Source organism: Pseudophryne corroboree, chromosome 1 (assembly GCF_028390025.1).
Source record: "Pseudophryne corroboree isolate aPseCor3 chromosome 1, aPseCor3.hap2, whole genome shotgun sequence".
NCBI classification, from domain to species: Eukaryota; Metazoa; Chordata; class Amphibia; order Anura; family Myobatrachidae; genus Pseudophryne; species Pseudophryne corroboree.
In genome coordinates, this window is record NC_086444.1 from 194,791,265 (window position 1) to 194,807,435 (window position 16,171).

Genomic DNA, 16,171 nt, shown 5'->3' on the forward strand with positions numbered 1-16,171 from the left:
ATTTTCCGCCCAGCGAAGAATCCTTGCAGCTTCTGCCATTGCCCTCCTGCTTCTTGTGCCGCCCTGTCTGTTTACGTGGGCGACTGCCGTGATGTTGTCCGACTGGATCAGCACCGGTTGACCTTGAAGCAGAGGTCTTGCTTGGCTTAGAGCATTGTAAATGGCTCTTAACTCCAGGATATTTATGTGAAGTGATGTCTCCAGGCTTGACCACAAGCCCTGGAAGTTTCTTCCCTGTGTGACTGCTCCCCAGCCTCGCAGGCTGGCATCTGTGGTCACCAGGACCCAGTCCTGAATGCCGAATCTGCGGCCCTCTAGAAGATGAACACTCTGCAACCACCACAGGAGAGACACCCTTGTCCTTGGGGACAGGGTTATCCGCCGATGCATCTGAAGATGCGATCCGGACCATTTGTCCAGCAGGTCCCACTGGAATGTTCTTGCGTGGAATCTGACGAATGGGATTGCTTCGTAGGAAGCCACCATTTTTCCCAGGACCCTTGTGCATTGATGCACTGATACTTGGCCTGGTTTTAGGAGGTTTCTGACTAGCTCGGATAACTCTCTGGCTTTCTCTTTCGGGAGAAACACCTTTTTCTGGACTGTGTCCAGGATCATCCCTAGGAATAGAAGACGTGTCGTCGGGATCAGCTGCGATTTTGGGATATTGAGAATCCAACCGTGCTGCCGCAGCACTACTTAAGATAGTGCTACTCCGACTACCAACTGTTCCTTGGATCTTGGCCTTATCAGGAGATCGTCCAAGTAAGGGATAATTAAAACTCCTTTCCTTCGAAGGAGTATCATCATTTCGGCCATTACTTTGGTAAAGACCCGGGGCGCCGTGGACAATCCAAACGGCAGCGTCTGAAACTGATAGTGGCAGTTCTGTACCACAAACCTGAGGTACCCTTGGTGAGAAGGGTAAATTGGGACATGGAGGTAAACATCCTTGATGTCCAGAGACACCATATAATCCCCTTCTTCCAGGTTCGCGATCACCGCTCTGAGTGACTCCATCTTGAATTTGAACCTCTGTATGTTAGTGTTCAAAGATTTTAGATTTAAAATAGGTCTCACCGAGCCATCCGGCTTCGGTACCACAAACAGCGTGGAATAATACCTCTTTCCCTGTTGCAGGAGGGGTACCTTGATTATCACCTGAAGGATCCAGGGGTCCACTTGTGAGTGAGCCCACTGCGCGCTGAAATTCTTGAGACGGGCCCCCACCGTGCCTGAGTCCGCTTGTAGAGCCCCAGCGTCATGCTGAGGACTTGGCAGAAGCGGGAGAGGGCTTCTGTTCCTGGGAACTGGCTGTTTGCTGCAGCCTTTTTCCTCTCCCTCTGCCACGGGGCAGAAATGAGGAGCCTTTTGCCCGCTTGCCCTTATGGGGCCGAAAGGACTGCGCCTGATAATACGGCGTCTTCTTATGTTGAGAGGCTACCTGGGGTAAAAATGTGGATTTCCCAGCAGTTGCCGTGGACACCAGGTCCGATAGACCTACCCCAAATAACTCCTCCCCTTTATAAGGCAATACTTCCATATGCCTTTTGGAATCAGCATCACCTGACCACTGCCGCGTCCATAACCCTCTTCTGGCAGATATGGACAGCGCACTTACTCTTGATGCCAGTCGGCAAATATCCCTCTGTGCATCACGCATATATAAAAATGCATCTTTTAAATGCTCTATAGTCAGTAATATACTGTCCCTATCCAGGGTATCAATATTTTTAGTCAGGGAATCCGACCAAGCCACCCCAGCACTGCACACCCAGGCTGAGGCGATTGCTGGTCGCAGTATAACACCCGTGTGAGTGTATATACATTTTAGGATATTCTCCTGCTTTCTGTCAGCAGGTTCCTTAAGGGCAGCCGTATCAGGAGACGGTAGTGCCACCTGTTTAGACAAGCGTGTGAGCGCTTTATCCACCCTAGGGGGTGTTTCCCAACGTGCCCTATCCTCTGGTGGGAAGGGGTATGATGCCAATAACCTTTTAGGAATTATCAGTTTTTTATCGTGGTCTACGTTGGATTTATTTGTCTGTCAGAAATTGGTCATATTATGAGATGAGCTGATTAATTTCAATCTTGTATGCAAATGAGCAGCCATATTGTTTGGGTATATAAACCCCTACTTACAGCCCAGTTAGCACCTTGAAAAAGTTGTGTGATCACAACGAAACGCGTTGGTGTGAGCTGCTCTCCTGCACTACTCCCTGGACCTACAAATACCTGGAGAAAGAGGACCTGAACCAAGTCCCCCTACTGAACCTCATGGACCTTTGCTGGAGGTAAACCATCCCAATTGAGGAACTTTAAATCTATTCCACTGCACCAAGGAACTGCAATACTGCGGAATGCTGAGCCGCTTAAATATCCTTGATCTTCTGTGGTAATTATTGCTAACAAAAGACTATCCTATTGGTACTATTGGATATAGAAGGGGACATTTACATAGGAACAGGTCCAAGCATTTTTCTCCACAATTTCAGCTGAATGTGTCCGGGAGTTATGCCATACACCCTTTTCTAGGGTACATTATCATCATACATTTTTTATATGTATATTTTATTTTTTATTTAAGTGTTCAATTCCATGGATGTTTTAGTGATTTTTTATATGCATTAAATACGATTGTATATTGATCTTCTCATCTCATCTATGACCTATAGCGCTAGAATTCTATTTGTTGCCGTTGCTTTGTGAGGTCTGACCAACCTCTTTCTTTTTAGCTGCTGTGTTGAACCTCCCCTAGTTCAGCGCCTTGAGAAAATCACCTTAGGGTGTTTTTCGTTTTCTTCTTGCATTTTTATCGGGAGAAACCCACGCTTCATCACACACTTCATTTAATTCCTCAGATGCAGGAAAAACTACAGGTAGTTTTTTCTCACCAAACATAATACCCTTTTTAGTGGTACTTGTACTATCAGAAATGTCTAAAACATTTTTCATTGCCTCAATCATGTAACGTGTGGCCCTACTGGAAGTCACATTCGTCTCTTCATCGTCGACACTGGAGTCAGTATCCGTGTCGGCGTCTGTATCTGCCATCTGAGGTAGCGGGCGTTTTAGAGCCCCTGATGGTCTTTGAGACGCCTGGACAGGCACAAGCTGAGTAGCCGGCTGTCTCATGTCATCAACCGTCTTTTGTAAAGAGCTGACACTTTCACGTAATACCTTCCATAAGCCCATCCACTCAGGTGTCGACTCCCTAGGGGGTGACATCTCCATTATAGGCAATTGCTCCGCCTCCACATCATTTTCCTCCTCATACATGTCGACACAGTCGTACCGACAGACAGCACACACACAGGAAATGCTCTGATAGAGGACAGGACCCCACTAGCCCTTTGGGGAGACAGAGGGAGAGTATGCCAGCACACACCAGAGTGCTATATATATGTTGGGATAACACTATACAGAGTGTTTTTCCCCTTATAGCTGCTGTTTATATTATACTGCGCCTAATCAGTGCCCCCCCCCCCTCTTGTTTTACCCTTTTCTGTAGTGCAGGACTGCAGGGGAGAGTCAGGGAGACGTCCTTCCAGCGGAGCTGTGAGGGAAAATGGCGCCAGTGTGCTGAGGAGATAAGTCCGCAGAGAAGGGGGCGGAGCCTTTCTCCCGCTTTTTTCAGGAATCTGGCAGGGGTTAATATACATCCATATAGCCCTGGGGGTTATATGTGATGTATTTTAGCCAGCCAAGGTGTTCATATTGCTGCTCAGGGCGCCCCCCCCCCCAGCGCCCTGCACTCATCAGTGACCGGAGCGTGTGGTGTGCATGAGGAGCAATGGCGCACAGCTGCAGTGCTGTGCGCTACCTTGGTGAAGACTGATGTCTTCTGCCGCCGATTTTCCGGACTTCTTCTTGCTTCTGGCTCTGTAAGGGGGCCGGCGGCGCGGCTCTGGGACCGGACTCCGAGGCTGGGCCTGTGTTCGGTCCCTCTGGAGCTAATGGTGTCCAGTAGCCTAAGAAGCCCAAGCTGGCTGCAAGCAGGCAGGTTCGCTTCTTCTCCCCTTAGTCCCTCGATGCAGTGAGCCTGTTGCCAGCAGGTCTCACTGAAAATAAAAAAACCTAAAACTAACTTTTCCTAAGAAGCTCAGGAGAGCCCCCTAGATTGCACCCAGCTCGGTCGGGCACAAAAATCTAACTGAGGCTTGGAGGAGGGTCATAGGGGGAGGAGCCAGTGCACACCAGGTAGTCCTAAAGCTTTTCTTTTGTGCCCAGTCTCCTGCGGAGCCGCTATTCCCCATGGTCCTTACGGAGTTCCCAGCATCCACTAGGACGTCAGAGAAATAGTTGTTTTTGCTGCCCTCCCCCCTCCCCCTCCCCCCTCCCCAGCGCCCTGCACCCTGCAGTGCCTGTGTGTGTGGGCAGCAATGTCGCGCTGCACTCCCGCCAGCCGCGCTGTACCTCAGCCGTCACTTTTCTTGATAGAAGATCTGTCTTCTTCTACTCACCTGTCTTCTGACTTCTGGCTCTGTGAGGGGGGTGACGGCGTGCTGTGGGAGTGAGCATCTAGACACGGCTAGCGTTCAGTACCCTTCAGGAGCTAATGGTGTCCTGTCAGCCAGAAGCAGAGCCATGAAACTCTTCAGGAAGTTGGTTCTTACTTCTGCCCCATCAGTCCCACGAAGCAGGCAGTCTGTTGCCAGCAGTTCTCCCTGAAAATAAAAAACCTAACATAAGTCTTTTCAGAGAAACTCAGTAGAGCTCCTCAGAGTGCATCCAGTCTGCCTGGGCACATTTCTAAAACTGAGGTCTGGAGGAGGGGCATAGAGGGAGGAGCCAGTTCACACCCATTGAAAAGTCTTAAGAGTGCCCGTGGCTCCTGCGGAACAGTCTATACCCCATGGTCATGAAGTGAACCCCAGCATCCTCTAGGACGTATGAGAAAGAAACCTTTTATGACATGCATGTTCAGTAGTGAACTTTTCAAAAAGAGAGAGGCGGCATCTATGTAGCCACATAACCCCTATAAGTGCCAGTTATCACCATCCCTATCCTTGCTGCAATAGATTCAATCAGCCTGCAACTCCATCTACACTCATACAGATGAATTATCCTGCCTCCAAGTTAGAAAAATAGAATGTGACGGCAGATAAGAACCACTTGGCCCATCTAGTCTGCCCCTTTTTTTAATTCTTTAGGCAATCTCAAACCCTTTTGAACCATAGTTCTTTGTAAGGATATTCATATTCCTATCCCATGCATTTTTAAATGGCTCTACTGACCTAGCCTCTACCACCTCTGACAGGAGGATATCCCACTTGTCCACGACCCTTTCTGAGAAGTAATTATTCCTTACATTTCCCCTGAACCTGCCTTCCTCCTTTTTCAGTGTATGTCCTCGAGTTCTAATACTTCTCTTCCTTTGAAGAATGTCTCCCTGCTGTACTTTTGTTAAAACCCTTGGTATATTTGAAAGTTACACGGGATACACCATAAGTGGAGATGCACACAACTCCCAATCGACCATAGGTGATCACAGTTTCATATGCTCCGCTACGGAGCACACACAGTGAAGAACATCATAAGATCCTTCCGCATAGCGGACTTGCATGCAATTCCGAGTCGTCCCTAAATGGACAAAGTCGAGTCAGCACTCCGCCTTGTGGCAGATCAAGCATCTTGCTAATTAAATTCACACTAACCTCAAAAAAAAATGCATTTGTGTAATTGTGGAAGATACAGGTGACAACTTACAGTATACTGAGCATATTTGTATGCAATCTCTGTACAAGAGAGAAGCATCTGCCTGCCGTCCCTGTTCTCAGTCATATCTTAGGTTCCCCAAATCATGACCATCACTTGACACCAATCTGAAAATCTGTCAGATTGTAAGAGGAGTAACCCATATGATAAAGACTGACAGGAGGGCTCTCACAGGATATACAAAAAACAAGAAGGTGCAGGCCTTTAGTTAATGTGAAGCTCTGCTACACAGACATTGTTGAGGTTATGGTACATGATCATGGAATGCTGAAGACCTGTAGGCAGTATACTGCCCTGTGCTGCATTCACCGTTAGGCAGATGGATCAATAAGGTCATCAAAATAGTGACCTGTTGATCAGCAGCGACAGTACAGACTTCAAATGCTGATCAGCTCAACAATGTCTGCTGCGCCCATCTGAAGATGCATATAGGGCTTGATTCAGAATCCCATACAAAGCAGCTGCATCTACAATTCAAGGCGCACGTACGCATCTTTGTAGATCTGCAGGACTATTCAAGAGTAGCACAGAAGTCAGACGGATCCCCACTGGCGGCTAAATGTGTGTAACTGGTCAGCAACAGGGTGTGCACACTTTGCATAAGGTTGCCTTGCCTATTCAAAGGTAAGCATAAGCAAACATCCAGCAACTTCAGGCAGATCTCTTGCACACAGGATAGGGCAGATGTAAATGCATGCTGACAGTGGTGACAGCAGCTCTCACAAGTGGATATACAGGGGTAGCTAGGTACTCTAGATCTTTCCAGTTCTGCGTACAAGCTGAAATCCACAGCTATTCTCAAGCATGTGTGCGATTCTAACCATTTCCCTGCCATTACACGAGTCACTCACACATGAATGTTTCATACCTGCTAGGAAGACTTCACAAAGGCATGCACTACAGAAACTAGAGGCCCTACATACTGGGCAATAATAATCATTAATGAACGAGATACCGTTCATATCTTTGAGCGTGGAGGCACAAGCGATGAACGTTGCGCGGCCCCCGCTCGTTCATCGCTGGTGCCCCGTCGCCCGTGTATGCAGGCCAATATGGACGATTTTGTCCATATTTGCCTGCACTGCTATGGAGCCGGGTGACGGGGGGAGTGAATAAACTTCACTCCCCCCGTCACCCTTCCCCCCCCCCCCCCCCCCGCCGCCGGGTCGCCCGTTGGCCGTATCCGCTGTCGGGCAGCTCGCTAAATGTGTAGGGCCCTTTAGAGGAAACTATGTGGCGCCTAATACAATAAAAATAATATCCGACAACAAACCAGATAAACAAACATACAGTTCGGTCCATATACTGTATATTTGGACACTGACACCATTTTTGTTATTTTAGCTATTTCCAAAAACATATTCAAGTTACAGTTATACAATGGATATGGTTTTAAAGAGCAGACTAGCCACTTTAATTTGAGTGTATTCACATCCAGGTGTTTAAAATGTAGCCCCCTCTTTTTCAAGGGAACACTATAAAGAATATTATATGGAGGGGGCTCAGACTGCACACAGTAATTCTACATATAATGAGAGGTGCTAACATGCTAAGACTTGTATAAAATATAAAAAAAGAGAGAAACTGCCAATGCACACTAAGGTGGTCATTCCGAGTTGTTCGCTCGTTGCCGTTTTTCGCAACGCAGCAATTAGGTGGAAAATGTGCATGGTACGCAGCGCGCATGCGCTAAGTATTTTAACATCAAACTAAGCAATTTTACACAGGTCTGAACGACGCTTTTCAGTCGCTGTGCTGATCGGTGAATGATTGACAGGAAAGGGGCGTTTCTGGGAGGTAACTGGCCGTTTTCAGGGAGTGTGTTAAAAAACGCAGGCGTGCCAGGTAAAAACGCAGGAGTGGCTGGAGAAACGGGGGAGTGGCTGGGCGAACGCAGGGCGTGTTTGCGACGTCAAACCAGGAACTAAACGGACTGAGGTGATCGCAGTCTAGGAGTAGGTCTGGAGCTACGCAGAAACTGCAACAAATTATTTAGTAGCAGTTCTGCTAATCTTTTGTTTGCTATTCTGCTAAGCTAAGATACACTCCCAGAGGGCGGCGGCCTAGCATTTGCAATGCTGCTAAAAGCAGCTAGCGAGCAAACAACTCGGAATGAGGGCCTAAGTGCTAAACTCTGCAAAATTGAGGTGTGTAGCATAATTTTGGCCATAAATATGGATCCACCAACTGTAACCGGGTGACCTCATCTGGTGGGTCCCTAATATTTTTGGCAGAAATTATGCAAAGCACCTCAAAATTGTCTCTGTTATATTGCAGAATATATTATAATTATTCTGATTAGCTGTGTTTAGTACCTACAGTGTGCACTGGCAGTTTCTTTTTTTTTTTTTTAGTAAGACTAATATTAGACAAAAAAAAAAAAAAATTAACATGTGAACACCGCATCCACCGCCACCGGGGATGCAAGGAAAAGCCCAAGCCTGGTGACCCCTTCTTTGAGGCAGTTTCCAACTCCGAGGAATTCCTGGCTGGGCTGACCAGTTTGAAGTGTGGTTTACATGATGGAAGTAGGACTCCATGATGTAATCCCCTTGTATGGCGTAAGCCCTCCTGCTGGTTCAACCTGATGCTGGTTACTGGAAAAACGGTGGAACCCCATGCCGCTTTTTCCCCATGTAAAAAAAAACAGGCTCAGAGATCCTAGGCTGGACCCACTGCAATTTTTTTCTTAAACATAACCCTTTCTTTATACTATTATACAACATAACATGAATAGATCACTTGGATCTGTGCAGTGCTTTGGCAACACCCACTGCTCACAGGCAGGTCTATTTCATTCTTCTATTCCGATATGATTTTGATAAATTTTTATGAGCACAATTCTTAGTAAATCTGGTATCTGTATTGTGGTATATGCAAAGCATGCAATGTTTTGACCGATGGTGTAATGTCGTTTAAAGTCATTATTGACATCCGGTTTGCCGTCAAGTTTGCCTTTAGTAAATCTGTGTTATGCAAAATTGACGGGATATCACAAAAAAACATCAAGGGCCGGATGTAATGACGCCAGAGATAGAAACATAGAAACATAGAATTTGACGGCAGATAAGAACCACTTGGCCCATCTAGTCTGCCCCTTTTTTATTTTATCCTTTAGGCAATCTCAACCCTTGATCGCAGGATTTGTTAGATGCCGGCCGATCTCTAATGTTTTTTTAAAGGGGCAATCACTTACAAGGCAAAACTATGCCTTGTAAGTGATTGCCCCTTTTAAAAAAAAAAAACACACAAAAAAACCCACCCAAGATCAGCCGGCATCTCACACCTCCGGAGATCAGGTGTGGTATGGAAGGTAGATAGTAACTAGGTTGACAGTGTCTAGGTTGCCCACTATTGGTCGACAGTAACTAGGTCGACAGGTCAAAAGGTCGACATGAGTTTTTAATGTTTTGTGTCATTTTCTTCATAGAGTGGCCCGGCAACCCCAATTAGTGCACAGTGTCCCCTCGGGCAAGGTGCCTCGCTCTGCTCGGCACAGGTTACCGTTCCCAATTGTAGTCCACGTGGATCGTTAAGTATGAAAAGGTTAAAAAAAAAAAAGAGAGAAAAAAAAAATCGTGAAAAAACTCATGTTGACCTTTTGACCTGTCGACCTAGAGACCCTGTCGGCCAATAGTGGTCGACTTAGAGACCGGATCCCCGGAGATCACGGGTGTCATTCCATCCGGCTCCAAATCAGTCAAACTTTACCTTTAAGAAATTTACCTATAGGAATCAATTTGTAGTGAAGTTATTTACTGCATCATTCCATGAAATGGTTGTCACTTAGTTCAAAAAACTCAATTTTTATCGAAAACTAGATAACCCCAGAAATAAGGAACCTTCACTGCAATTACCAAAAACTCTTTTCAAATGAATGAACTTTAAATAGTTACCAACAGGGTAATTATTTAAAATCAACATAATAAATTGCAACTACTACTGTGAAATCCATTCAAAAGCTTATATTCCCCTTCTACAGTATGCGGTGTAGACCCCACATAAACTTACTCTCGCCATCACCATCTTTGTCAAACTCCTCAATCATAGCTCGCAGTTCTTCATCTGTCATGTTTTCCCCAAGTTCCCGAGCGACTCGACGGAGATTCCTCAAGTTTATTTTGCCGGAATCATCATCATCAAACAGTTTAAACGCTTTGAGCATCTCTTCTTGCGGATCACGGTCCAATATCAAATCGGTCACTACATTAAAATAAAAATGTATGGTCTGTTTTCACTTAGAAATGTGGGTTTAAGTAGGCGATAGGAGATTGTAACATCTAGTTGTTATATGGATTCCTATTACGATCATTATCATATTTTTAGAGCACCATAAAAGTTAGCACTCTCCTGAATTAGAATTAGGTCCACGTTCGCTGGCTGAACCACCTTGACCGCTTAGGGAAAACAAGACCCCTATATTTTACATCCCAGACAAGATCATTTTTACATGAATGGAAACATCTATCAGCCGTAGGTGACGGAATCCAATGACCACCCAAAAGTAGCGATGGGGCTATTATCACTGCCAGTGCCGGCGCTACCCACTCAGCAAGGGTATGCAAAGCAGGGAGGCGCCGGCCAGGAGAGGCGCTCTCCCCGCTCTGCTACCCTGCTGCTTTCTGTCCACAGTTGCTGCCGGCTGCGCAGCGTGACCAGTAAAGTGCGGCGTGCAGTCTCCAGTCTCTCTCCTCCTCCCCCTGCCCATCACTCCACACTGCGTCTATTGGCAGGCCCTGGTACAGGGGGTACTACGGGTACCCGTGCATCTGGGAGGCCCTGGCACATCCCCCCCGCCAGAGAAAAAAACTGCCTGCCAAACTACTTGGGCTGTACCGCAGTTGCTTTAGTGAGCACCGCGGTGACAGCAATAGGAGGTGAGCCGGAAGAAGCTGAGCATGCTCAGCAGAGTCTGTAGCGCCTTCTTCCAATGACCTTTCCACCACACATTGGGCCGTACTGCCAGCGGCAACGCACACCATGACTTGGGGGTGTTGCACAGTGCTTGCCGCATCTGACACCATCAGCCACTCTGCGTGCGCTGGCCTGGGACTGAAAATTACAGAGTTCTGTCTGCCCGGCTTCCCTCCCTCTGTAGCTGTTCTGTGCCCGGCTGCTGCACAGATAATGAGGAGCCACTGTGCAAGAGGAGCTGCATGGCACGGAATAGAGTACAGTAAAGATCAGAGGAAAAAGTTTAAAAGGAGAAATACAGTGAAAAAGATGTAAGAATTGAGCGGTCGTATTATAATAAGATGTGGGCATAGTGGGGCATACCGTATGATGTCATTTGGGGCACAATGGGGAGGGGGATTGGCACAGCATTGCCACTCTGTGCATGACCCACTGTCCTATGTTCTGTGAATATGTCTCACTGTCACCCCGAGTGCATAACACACTGTCACCCTGTATATGTCCCTGTCACCCTGTGTATACGTGCCACTGTCACCCTGTCTATGCCCCTCTGTCATCCTGTATATGTCCCTGTAATCCCATGTATATCTGCCACTGTCACCCTGTGTATGTCCCTGTCACACCGTGTATATGTGCCACTGTCACCATGTGTATATCTGCCATTGTCACCCTGTGTATGTCCCTGTCACCCCATGCATATCTGCCACTGTCACCCTGTGTATGTCCCTTTTCACCCCGTGTATATCTGCCACTGTCACCCTGTGTATGTCCCTGTCACCCTGTGTATATCTGCCACTGTCACCCTGAGTATGTCCCTGTCACACTGTGTATATCTGCCACTGTCACCTTGTGTATGTCCGTCACCCCATATATATCTGCCACTGTCACCCTGTGTATGTCCCTGTCACCCTGTGTATATCTGCCACTGTCACCCTGTGTATGTCCCTTTTCACCTCGTGTATATCTGCCACTTTCACCCTGTGTATATCCCCGTCACCCCGTGTATATCTGCCACTGTCACCCTGTGTATGTCCCTGTCATCCCGTGTATATCTGCCACTGTCACCCTGTGTATGTCCCTTTTCACCTCGTGTATATCTGCCACTTTCACCCTGTGTATATCCCCGTCACCCCGTGTATATCTGCCACTGTCACCCTGTGTATGTCCCTGTCACCCCGTGTATATCTGCCACTGTCACCCTGTGTATGTCCATGTAACCCTGTGTATATCTGCCACTGTCACACTGTGTATGTCCCTGTCACCCTGTGTATGTCCATGTCACCCCATATATATCTGCCACTGTCACCCCGTGTATATCTGCCATTGTCACCCTGTGTATGTCCCTTTTCACCTCGTGTATATCTGCCACTGTCACCCTGTGTATGTCCCTGTCACCCCGTGTATATCTGCCATTGTCACCCTGTGTATATCTGCCACTGTCACCCTGTGTATGTCCCTGTCACCCCATATATATCTGCCACTGTCACCCTGTGTATGTCCCTGTCACCCCGTGTATATGTGCCACTGTCATCATGTGTATATCTGCCATTGTCACCCTGTGTATGTCCATGTCACCCCGTGTATATCTGCCACTGTCACCCTGTGTATATCTGCCACTGTCACCCTGTGTATGTCCCTGTCACCCCATATATATCTGCCACTGTCACCCTGTGTATGTCCCTGTCACCCCGTGCATATGTGCCATTGTCACCCTGTGTATGTCCCTGTCACCCAGTGTATATCTGCCACTGTCACCCTGTGTATGTCAATGTCACACTGTGTATATCTGCCACGGTCACCTTGTGTATGTCCGTCACCCTGTGTATATCTGCCACCCTGAGTATGTCCCTGTCACCCTGAGTATGTCCCTTTTCACCTCGTGTATATCTGCCACTGTCACCCTGTGTATGTCCCAGTCACCCCGTGTATATCTGCCACTGTTACCCTGTGTATGTCCCTGTCACCCACGTGTATATCTGCCACTGTCACCCTGTGTATGTCCCTGTCACCCTGTGTATATCTGCCACTGTCACCCTGAGTATGTCCCTGTCACACTGTGTATATCTGCCACTGTCACCCTGTGTATGTCCCTTTTCACCTCGTGTATATCTGCCACTGTCACCCTGTGTAAGTCCCCGTCACCCCGTGTATATCTGCCATTGTCACCCTTTGTATGTCCCTGTCACTCCGTGTATATCTGCCACTGTCACCCTGTGTATGTCCATGTCACCCCGTGTATATCTGCCACTGTCACCCTGTGTATGTCCATGTAACCCTGTGTATATCTGCCACTGTCACGCTGTGTATGTCCCTGTCACCCTGTGTATGTCCATGTCACCCCATATATATCTGCCACTCTCACCCTGTGTATGTCCCTGTCACCCCGTGTATATGTGCCACTGTCACCATGTGTATATCTGCCATTGTCACCCTGTGTATGTCCCTGTCACCCCGTGTATATCTGCCACTGTCACCCCGTGTATGTCTCCCTTTTCACCTCGTGTATATCTGCCACTGTCACCCTGTGTATGTCCCTTTTCACCTTGTGTATATCTGCCACTGTCACCCTGTGTATGTCCCCGTCACCCCGTGCATATCTGCCATTTTCACCCTATGTATGTCCCTGTCACCCCGTGTATATCTGCCACTGTCACCCTGTGTATGTACATGTCACCCCGTGTATATCTGCCACTGTCACACTGTGTATGTCCCTGTCACCCCGTGCATATCTGCCACCCCATATATATCTGCCACTGTCACCCTGTGTATGTCCCTTTTCACCCCTTGTATATCTGCCACTGTCACCCTGTGTATGTCCCCGTCACCCCGTATATATCTGCCACTGTCACCCTGTGTATGTCCCTGTCACCCTGTGTATATCTGCCACTGTCACCTTGTGTATGTCCCTGTCACCCTGTGTATATCTGCCACTGTCACCCTGTGTATGTCCATGTCACCCCGTGTATATCTGCCACTGTCACCCTGTGTATGTCCATGTAAGCCTTTGTATATCTGCCACTGTCACACTGTGTATGTCCCTGTCACCCTGTGTATGTCCATGTCACCCCATATATATCTGCCACTGTCACCCTGTGTATGTCCCTGTCACCCCGTGTATATGTGCCACTGTCACCATGTGTATATCTGCCATTGTCACTCCGTGTATATCTGCCACTGTCACCCTGTGTATGTCCCTGTCACCCTGTGTATATCTGCCACTGTCACCCTGTGTATGTCCATGTCACCCCGTGTATATCTGCCACTGTCACCCTGTGTATGTCCATGTAACCCTGTGTATATCTGCCACTGTCACACTGTGTATGTCCCTGTCACCCTGTGTATGTCCCTGTCACCCTGTGTATATCTGCCACTGTCACCCTGTGTATATCTGCCACTGTCACCCTGTGTATGTCCCTGTCACCCTATGTATATCTGCCACTGTCACCCTGTGTATGTCCATGTCACCCCGTGTATATCTGCCACTGTCACCCTGTGTATGTCCATGTAACCCTTTGTATATCTGCCACTGTCACACTGTGTATGTCCCTGTCACCCTGTGTATGTCCATGTCACCCCATATATATCTGCCACTGTCACCCTGTGTATGTCCCTGTCACCCCGTGTATATGTGCCACTGTCACCATGTGTATATCTGCCATTGTCACCCCGTGTATATCTGCCACTGTCACCCTGTGTATGTCCCTGTCACCCTGTGTATATCTGCCACTGTCACCCTGTGTATGTCCATGTCACCCCGTGTATATCTGCCACTGTCACCCTGTGTATGTCCATGTAACCCTGTGTATATCTGCCACTGTCACACTGTGTATGTCCCTGTCACCCTGTGTATGTCCATGTCACCCCATATATATCTGCCACTGTCACCCTGTGTATGTCCCTGTCACCCCGTGTATATGTGCCACTGTCACCATGTGTATATCTGCCACTGTCACCCTGTGTATGTCCGTCACCCCGTGTATATCTGCCACTGTCACCCTGTGTATGTCCCTGTCACCCTGTGTATATCTGCCACTGTCACCCTGTGTATGTCCATGTAACCGTGTGTATATCTGCCACTGTCACACTGTGTATGTCCCTGTCACCCTGTGTATGTCCGTCACCCTGTGTATGTCCCTGTCACCCCATATATATCTGCCACTGTCACCCTGTGTATGTCCTTGTCACCCCGTGTATATGTGCCACTGTCACCATGTGTATATCTGCCATTGTGACCCTGTGTATGTCCCCGTCACCCCGTGCATATCTGCCATTGTCACCCTATGTATGTCCCTGTCACCCCGTGTATATCTGCCACTGTCACCCTGTGTATGTCCATGTCACCCGGTGTATATCTGCCACTGTCACACTGTGTATGTCCCTGTCACCCCGTGCATATCTGCCACTGTCACCCCATATATATCTGCCACTGTCACCATGTGTATGTCCCTTTTCACCCCATGTATATCTACCACTGTCACCCTGTGTATGTCCCTGTCACCCTGTGTATGTCCCTTTTCACCCTGTGCATATCTGCCACTGTCACCTTGTGTATGTCCCTATCACCCTGTATATATCTGCCACTGTTACCCTGTGTATGTCCCTGTCACCCTGTATATATCTGCCACTGTCACCCGGTGTATGTCCCTGTCAACCCGTGCATATCTGTCACTGTCACCCTGTGTATGTCCCTTTCACCCTATGTATATGTGCCACTGTCACCCTGTGTATGTCCATGTTACCCTGTGTATATCTGCCATTGTCACCTTGTGTATGTCCCTGTCACCCCGTATATATCTTCCACTGTCACCCTGTGTATGTCCCTGTCACCATGTATATATCTGCCACTGTCACCCGGTGTATGTCCCTGTCACCCCGTGCATATCTGTCACTGTCACCCTGTGTATGTCCCTTTCACCCTATGTATATGTGCCACTGTCACCCTCGGTATGTCCATGTTACCCTGTGTATATCTGCCACTGTCACCCTGTGTATGTCCCTGTCACCCCGTGTATATGTGCCACTGTCACCATGTGTATATCTGCCACTGTCACCCTGTGTATGTCCCTGTCACCCCGTGTATATGTACCACTGTCACCCTGTGTATGTCCATGTTACCCTGTGTATATCTGCCATTGTCACCTTGTGTATGTCCTTGTCGACCCGTATATATCTGCCACTGCCACCCTGTGTATGTCCCTGTCACCCCGTGTATATCTGCCACTGTCACCCTAAGTATGTCACTTTTCACCCCGTGTATATCTGCCACTGTCACCCAGTGTATGTCCCTTTCATCCCATGTATATGTGCCACTGTCACCCAGTGTAAGTCCCTTTTCACCCCGTTGATATCTGCCACTGTCACCCTGTGTATGTCCCTGTCACCCCGTATATATCTGCCACTGTCACCCTGTGTATGTCCTTGTCACCCCGTGTATATCTGCCACAGTGTCACCCTGTGTATGCCCCTCTGTCACTCGGAGGAGAGAGGGCGCAAATTTATATTTTGCAGGGGGGCGCCTAACACCTTAGCACCGGCCCTG

General features: G+C 48.1%; 1 protein-coding gene across 2 annotated transcripts in view; it reads right to left on the reverse strand.

Moving 5' to 3' along the window:
* The window catches only part of CETN3 (centrin 3), a 79,015-nt gene that overhangs the window by 44,368 nt on the left and 18,476 nt on the right, over window positions 1-16,171 (reverse strand). For both annotated transcript variants that reach the window (XM_063963996.1, XM_063963997.1), the window contains exon 4: window positions 9,730-9,921. In XM_063963996.1, coding sequence (XP_063820066.1) covers window positions 9,730-9,921 — 192 coding nt within the window. The remainder of the gene's footprint in view (window positions 1-9,729; window positions 9,922-16,171) is intronic.